At 48.2% G+C, this 8,087-nt stretch overlaps 1 protein-coding gene across 1 annotated transcript; it reads right to left on the reverse strand.

Annotated features, from left to right (window-relative positions):
• Positions 1-209: 209 nt before the first annotated feature.
• Positions 210-7,800, reverse strand: LOC131294131 (uncharacterized). Its single transcript, XM_058322176.1, has 3 exons — positions 4,667-7,800; positions 3,822-3,997; positions 210-328 (listed from the first exon to the last, which is right to left on the reverse strand). The coding sequence occupies exons 1-3, from the start codon at positions 7,798-7,800 to the stop codon at positions 210-212; spliced, it is 3,429 nt and encodes a 1,142-aa protein (XP_058178159.1).
• Between the last annotated feature and the right edge of the window lie 287 nt (positions 7,801-8,087).

Raw genomic sequence — 8,087 nt, forward strand, 5'->3', positions numbered from 1 at the left:
AGACGTACCATCCCGCTTGCCGGATTTTTTTCCGATTTTTCAGTTCCGACCCATTTGTAGCGTCCTTTCACATCCCACTTCAGCTCAAAGCGGGATGTCGAGTGGTTTTCTCTATCGTCTACCTCCCTTTATTGTTGCACGTAGATATGATGTTCCTGAGTTTTCTTTTCATTTTGTTCATCCATTTCACTGTTCCATCCGGCAGACACTCATTTTTGTTGCGAGCTGCCTCGGACGCCATATGGTTTCGGTTTGGACAGCTTCAGTTGACCCCTTTCAGTCGCTCGGCAGTCGTGTCCCAGCCGCTTGCGCAGATAAACGTTAATCTCTGCAACGTGTGCAATGGAAGGAAAAGGGTAGCCGGAAGCGAGAGGCAGCCTACCAGCAGGGCGAATAGCGAGCCGAGCGTAACGGATGGATCCGTAAGCTAAAAGGTGTGCTACACCACATCGACATCGACGATGATGAAAATGATGATGATGATGATGATGATGATGGTGAGACCAGGCACTCTACCGTACCAGGATATGAATGAACGGTACTGTGTTGCAGATGGATTCGAAAGGCTCTCTTTTGCATTGGACGACGAGTCTTTTTGCCATCTTGCCACAAAATCGCTCCCCTTTTCCGTCCATCGTGCTACTGACTCTAATAATACAAATAAACTTGCTCCCTTTCTTCTATATTGTTTCACTCTGTTGCTCACATGGCTCGTGACTGCTTCGATAGGTACGCTGTAGTTTTCTTCCGCCCGATTGCCCAGACACCGACATTGCCCCTTGGAGGCTGTGCATCGGCATGGGCCAGCAAGAAGGGAGGCAAACACAATTTCACCCATATTTTGCAGACATTTGAAGCGCTCCCCGTGCGCCGGTGGAATGGTAATCGAAGCGTCACAAGCGGCCTATATTTCCCTCTCAATGCCTGCATGATTGCCGATAGATCGGAGGTACGCCCGAGTCTAGCAAACTGGCCTCATTTCAATCATCCAAATGCAAAACGGTGAGCCGGTGGTTTTCCTCTTGCTCTCTTTTCGACGATGGCGTTAACATAGTTTAGGCAAAAAATAGGTTGTTTCGGGGGAAGAAAAAACATTAAGAAAATAAAAGTACATCCTCTTTATTGCTTGGAGAATAAATATGAATGCAATGAAATTCGACATCGGTCGAAATATTTTGAACAAAAACCAATAAAATGTTGAACGGAACCCGTTTTAATTGTGTGCAAATTGCAAAACGAAACCAAACGCAACTCGATCCGTTTGCGTAGGCGGAGGGGGAAATTGATTTGTGGGCGACTTTTTCATTGCAGTATTTGCTGCCGTTACCGTCTCGGTATGGTGTCGGTTTGTGCTAACGAAGCGGGCTTGAATGTCCTGCCTCGAACGATCGATTATTCTTTTGCGAAGGTAAATAAATAATTAGGTAGGGAAGCCTTTCCCGCACTCAGTCAACATACGCACGGACTGTTTGCTTCTCGTTATAAATGGCACCGATCGGGGAAAGTTTTATTTTATTTTTGTCGACTCTAGCGACAAAGCGTATGAAGGGGATCGGAGGGGTTTTATATGGAATCGTGAAACATTTTTATCAGAAAGTTATTTTTAAATTTTTTTATCAACTTATTTTTATCAGGAAAGTATTTTTGATGTAAATATACCGCAATGTAATCAGTTTATTATGCAATCCTTCCAATGATGCGACAAAACTGTACTTACTTATTGCGATTGAAAATTTTGTGTTTTCCAACGTTGTTTATTTATATTTTTTCATCACGATTTGAGGATTCTAAGTTGGGAGCCATAAATGCCACAACGATCTTTTGGCCACATTTTGATTTAGAGAATTTTGTAAGAAATATCTTTTTAATGTTATTCTTGTTCATAAATTCGTAAAAAGTTTGATAAAAAGTTGTTTCTTGTTTGAGTGTTGCAGTGTTTTTTATTAACCGTTTTGGGTTTGAAATTGATTCTGTTCGGTGTGCGGCCGAACGAACTTACACACAGACTTGCACCGACCTTCCTCGTGGCGTGAGGAAGGATCCAGGGAGTGACTTCAGCGGATGGAAGCCACCACTGCCTGGACGGAAAAGAGCTCGGAAGTAACCTCCGCGGATTAAGGTTACTCGCTCTGGAAATAAAAGCAAAGTCGATGGGCAGGCCAACAGACTAGTACTCTAACTTTCCAACTTATGGAGACTTAGACGGCAAAAAGGTGTCCGAGTAGAACTACCGTGGGTCGGATTCCGTTTCGGATCTAATTGCCTTGATAAATAATGCCTACGCTTCTTTATTCCAAGTTCTCCATGTATTTCAACAGTTTCGTAACCTCAAGGCATCCCACGATACAATGCTATAATAGTGATACCTAAATACTAACTACTGCTGTGTATACTAGTTCTATACAATGCTGGGCTAGCGATGAACAGTTCTCATCGCTGTAATTTGGTTACTGATCGTTTCGCGTTTTACAGTTCTATTCTGTACTCTGTTCTACAGGTTTGGTTCTGAACTATATTGCCTACCTTTAGGCGTTCCGTAACTTCCGATCTAGACGGAACATACACCCCCCGTTGAGGCTACTCAATATTTCTTGGTTACTCTTACTCTTCTATGGGCAATAATGAAATCTTTGTTATGGGTCGCCGATATGTTGCTCCGTCTACGAATACATCAATCGCTCGTACAAGGCCGTCTTCACCAGGGTATACTGCTTCCACTCTCCCCATCTTCCAATGGAGCGGCGGCTGATGTCGATCATGGATGAGGACGATCATTCCTTCGCGAACATTCGGCAGGCTGCGTAGATTTTTCTTCCTCGGTTGCAGCGTATTCAGGTAATCTCGTTGCCATGCACGCCAAAAATGCTCACGCATAAGCTGGAGGTGTTGCCATCTAGTTAGTCGAGTCGCCTTGGTGTCTTGTAGAGATGGTTCCGCTAAAGCCGTGAGTGGTCGACCGATTAAATAATGAGCGGGCGTGATCACTTGGGGGTCCGCGGGATCGTTAGAAATACTGAAGAGTGGTCGTGAGTTTAGTACAGCTTCGATCTCGGTGAGGACGGTAGATAACTCCTCGAAGGTGAGTTTGGTGTTGCCTACGATGCGTTTGAGATGAGTTTTTGCTGATTTCACCGCAGCTTCCCAAAGACCTCCGAACTCAGGGGCATCTGGCGGGATGAAATGCCATTCAATTTCTCGGGACTGGCAAAAACTTTGGATGGTGTCCTGGGTTTGCTGGTTTCGGAATTGTTGGAACAATTCATGTAGCTCGTGTTTTGCGCCTCGGAAATTTGTTGCGTTATCCGAGTGAATCTGCTGCATCATTCCTCGTCGACTGATAACCCGCTTGAGAGATGCAATGAACGCATTTGTGCTTAAATCAGACACTGCTTCTAGATGAACTGCCTTTGTTGCCATACACACATAGACTGCTATGTATGCCTTGATCATTGCTGGACGACGAACACCTTGCTTGATGAAAATTGGACCGGCGTAGTCCACTCCGGTAACTGCAAACGGTGGTGATGGCGTCACTCTGGCGGCTGGCAGGTTACCCATCAACTGGCTTACGGGGGCTGGGTTGGTCTTGAAGCAGGTGACGCATTTTCGGGTGATAGACCGAATCGTAGAGCGTGCATTCAAGAGCCAATATCGTTGACGTAAGGCGTTCATCAAGCCGGTTTGTCCCACATGAAGTAACTCCACATGCATTTGTCGAACCATAAGACGAATAACTGGATCCTTGTTTGGTAGAATAATAGGATGGCGGTTTTCGAAGGGTAGAAGAGACCGATCCAGACGGCCTCCCACACGGAGCAAACCTTCAGTGTAGATTGGACGAAGGTTTGCAAACTTCTTCGATGGTTCATTTTTCACTGCTCGCTGGATTTCGTCGTCAAGATGGATGAGTTGGGTGACACGGATGACGGCTTCAGTAGAACGGCGCAACTCGGGAATCGTTAAATACGGGCTGGTATGTCGTTGGTTTGCGGGTCTTCTACAATTTTCCACAAACCGGAGAACGTATCCCATGATTCTTTGAACCGTCCGAAAACAACTAAACCGTTCAAAAAATGAAAATGGTTCAATAGTCACGGTTGGGTTGGCCATCACTCCTTTTAATTCGGGAAGTTCGTCCTCAGGAACAGGATCTGCTGGATTAACCATATAGCTCGCTTCATGAAGGTAATCGGGTCCTCTCCACCAGAGGTTGTTGGTTTCCAAGGCTTCTAGTAGCATGCCTCTCGAAACGATGTCAGCTGGGTTGTGATGAGACCTTATATACTCCCATCGACACTCTTCCGTGTGTTTCTGGATTACCGCAATTCGGTTTCGGACGAATAGCTGCAGCTGGTTCAATGGTTTTCGAATCCAAGCCAGAACAATTGTGCTGTCACACCACAGCACAATTTCTTGGAACTTCAAATTCAGGGCTGGCAAAACCTTTTGTACTAACCGGGTGAGGAGAAGAGCGGCGCACAACTCTTTGCGTGGGATGGAAACGTCGTGCTGTGGAGCCAGTTTGGATTTGCTAGTGAGCAAACATAGCTTCGCTGAACCATCAGGAAACAGGCTTCGTAGGTATATACAAGCCCCGTAGGCCACATTTGAGGCGTCGGAAAATCCGTGCAGCTCGTACGACGTTGCTCCCTCAAATGTGACGCACCTTTGAGTCTGGATGCGATGCAGGTGTTGCAAGGATGGTTGGAGTTCTTGCCACTGTTTCATCGATCCTTCGTCGATGGGGTCGTTCCAGTCAGTTTTCAGCTTCCAAAGACGTTGAATGAGTAGCTTAGCCAACACGATGACCGGAGACACTAACCCCAGAGGGTCGAAGAATTTGGCTACTTCTGAATAAATGATGAGCTTCGTAACCCTTTGGTCAGCTGTTGCGACTGGCTTCGGCTGGTGAGCGATATATAGATGATCTGCTTTTGGGTCCCAGAGTAACCCAAGCACCTTTATCGCCTGGTTCACTCCTCGTTCGGCCATTGGGATGGCTTTTTCTTGCTCTTCTACTGGAATATGCTCAAGAAACTCCAGCGAGTTTGAGCACCATTTGCGGATGGGAAACCCTCCTTGGTTGAGAAGCCGCTTAAGTTGGTGTTGGGCTTCTATAGCTTCCTCAACCGAGTCCGCACCTGAGAGAACGTCGTCCATGTATGTCTCTTCCTTTATTATGCGAGATGCAATCGGAAAGGCATCCCCGTCCTCCTCGACCAATTGGAGCAAACATTTGGTGGCAAGAAATGGTGCTGATGCTGTACCGTAGGTAACTGTACACAACTCGAAGACTCGTAGTGGCTCGGAAGGGTGTGGTCTCCAAAAAATCCGCAGGAAACGTTGATCTTCTTTAGCGTGGAGAATCTGACGATACATTTTGGCGATGTCTCCCGAAAAGGCTACCTTGTACATTCGAAATCTCAGAACAATGGAGTAGAGATCGTTCTGTACAACTGGTCCTACATGCAGCACGTCGTTGAGTGATAACTCGGCTGGAGATGCCTTTGCACTGGCGTCAAACACGACTCGGCATTTCGTGCTCGAACTAGATGGCCGCAAAACCGCATGGTGTGGCAGATAGTAGGACAGCTGGTTGGGTACATCGTCGGATTCACGGATTGGTCGGCAGTGCCCTAGAGTTTCATACTCTCGGATGAACTCCACATACTGTTGTTGTAGCTCTGGGTTGCGAAGCAGTCGTTTCTCCAACATCATAAACCGTTTAAGGGCTACTGTGCGACCATTGTTCAACAGGGTTTGTTGTTTGTTAAACGGAAGTCGCACAATGAACCTTCCAGATTCATCCCTTTTATATGTAGTTAGAAAATGGTTCTCGCACTCCACTTCTTCGATGGATCGTTCCGGGACGTCTGGAACCTCTTCAATCTGCCAAAACTGCTGGATCCTTTTTTCGATGTCGACCAAAGCGTGGTGGGAATATATGGCTGGGATGGTAATCTGCTGCTCTACTATGGCTCCGGACACAATCCAACCAAACTGGCTATCTTGCAGACGAGGTAGATTATCGGCAAGATCGAGTTGGCTTGGCTTGAGTATATCGAAGAACAACTCAGCCCCGATCAGTAAATCAACCTTGTCTGGCGTGTAGAACGTTGGATCAGCAAAGGTTATTCCCTCCGGAATGTCCCAGTTGTCGATGTTGATGTTGCACGACGGGATCGTGCCAGTTATTTTTGGAGTTACCAAGCATTCCAAGCTTGTTTGGTAACTGTTCACCCGGGATTGTATTGTAACGGTCAGCTTGTCGCGAGCGAGCGTGCGCAACGCGTTGATTCCCACGATCGGAACGTTGGCCGGTCTCTTTGGCAGTCCTAGACGGTTGGCCATTTCCTCAGCAAGGAAATTGACCTGAGAACCGCTGTCTAGGAGGACGCGGCAGCGATGTGGCTGGTTCTTGGCGTCCAGCACGTTGACCACGGCAGTCAACAGCAGGACGTTCTTACTGGGTTTGATGGTTTGCGATGCACATGCCGTCGAAAGTTGTTCTCGTACCACTGGTCCGCCGTACTCTGCCGCTGTCGATGGAGGATGCACTCTTGGGGTCGGAGGTTGAGGTTCTACTTCTGCTGCCATGGAAATAGTTGGCTGGCCGGTGGGTGCTACGTCCTCGTGCAGGAGCGTATGATGGCGACGCTGGCACTTGTAGCACTTTCTCTTGGAGGGACATTCCCGTAACTGATGTCCCTTCCGCAGGCAGTTGAAGCATAGTCCTGCCTTTTGTGCGGTGTTACTTCTTTCCCGTGGTGTCCCTTTCAGCAGTTCTGGGCAATTTATATTAGGATGGTCCTTACCACAGATTTCGCACTGAATGACCGCTGCTGTATAGCTCTTCTGGGCTGGATGTCTCGGAGAAAGCGGATGGTTGCCCTTTAGTTTGGCCACAGGAGCTGATGATGACGCTGCTGCGCAATTTTCCAAAATCTGGCATCGGGATTTTAGAAATGCCATCGTCTGCTCGTAACGGGGCAGCTCACCTTTCCGCTGCGTCCCTTCCCAGGCTTTTCGGGTTGATTTGTCTAAAGCCGAAACCAACAGATGGACCACCATTGGTTCCGACACTCCTTCCAGGTTTTGTTTTAGGAACCTGAGACTTTCCACATGTCGGGAAGTCTCTTGGACTAGAGCTCTTAGCTCGTGGAAGTTTTCTGACGTCATCCTTTTGAGGTTCAGCAATCCGTGGATGTGGCTGTCCACTATGGCTCGATGATTGCCGAAGCGCTCCGTCAGAATCTCCCAGGCTTGCTTGTAATTGCCAGCGTTGAGGATGCTGACATCAATTGCACCTGCAGCCTCGCCGACCAATGCCTTTTCAAGGTGATACAGCTTCATAGTATCACTGTCGCCTGCATTGGCCATCAGGTCCTCGAAGATGGCCTTAAACTTGGGCCATGCAGCGTAAGTGCCGTCGAAAGTCGGGATCGGTGCCTTGAGCGGTTGCTGCTGGATGACAACTTGAGCCGCGGCAGGCTTGTTGTTCGTTGTCTTCGATTCCGCGGCTAGCAGCAACTCCTCGATTCTATTGGACGCCTCGTAGAATACTTCTTCGAACTCGTCGTAGACGCCGTCCTGCTCTGCCATTGCGCCGTCTGGAATTAGGCCTACGATGGTGGTGTGTATGGCACTAAATTCCGCGTACACAGTCGCAACGTTTTTGGCGAGCACCTTCAGCTGGGAAACGGTTGGCTCTTTCGTTTCCTGCAGCGTCTGCTCGATTCGAAGTAATTTGGAGTGGATCTGCGCTCGTTGGCGGACTGCCGTCTTCAGCGCCTTTTCCATCTTCTCGCTGTCCTGGGGTTCACTTGTTGATGTACTGGCTGTCGGCTCACTCGACTCACTCGGCGTCTTCGTTGGGGAATCCGCTTGCTTGGATGGGGTGTGCCTAACTCGTGGCATCGGGTTGTCTTTTCACTTTTCACTAGCACAATGGATCCGGTTCGAAGGACCATATGTTCGGTGTGCGGCCGAACGAACTTACACACAGACTTGCACCGACCTTCCTCGTGGCGTGAGGAAGGATCCAGGGAGTGACTTCAGCGGATGGAAGCCACCACTGCCTGGACGGA

The sequence above is a fragment of the Anopheles ziemanni genome, chromosome 2 (genome assembly GCF_943734765.1).
Source record: "Anopheles ziemanni chromosome 2, idAnoZiCoDA_A2_x.2, whole genome shotgun sequence".
NCBI lineage: Eukaryota > Metazoa > Arthropoda > Insecta > Diptera > Culicidae > Anopheles > Anopheles ziemanni.

What these genes read in the sequence shown, in the direction of transcription:
- LOC131294131 (XM_058322176.1), bottom strand. Translation starts at nt 7,800, where the DNA reads ATGGAAAAGGCGCTGAAGACGGCAGTCCGCCAACGAGCGCAGATCCAC. An exon ending in CATCGCATCCAGACTCAAAG is followed by an intron (nt 3,998 to 4,666) that starts GTGCGTCACATT and finishes GGAAAATTGTAG; the next exon opens with AAGACCCGCAAACCAACGAC. An exon ending in TCGTCCAATCTACACTGAAG is followed by an intron (nt 329 to 3,821) that starts GTTTGCTCCGTG and finishes CACACGTTGCAG; the next exon opens with AGATTAACGTTTATCTGCGC.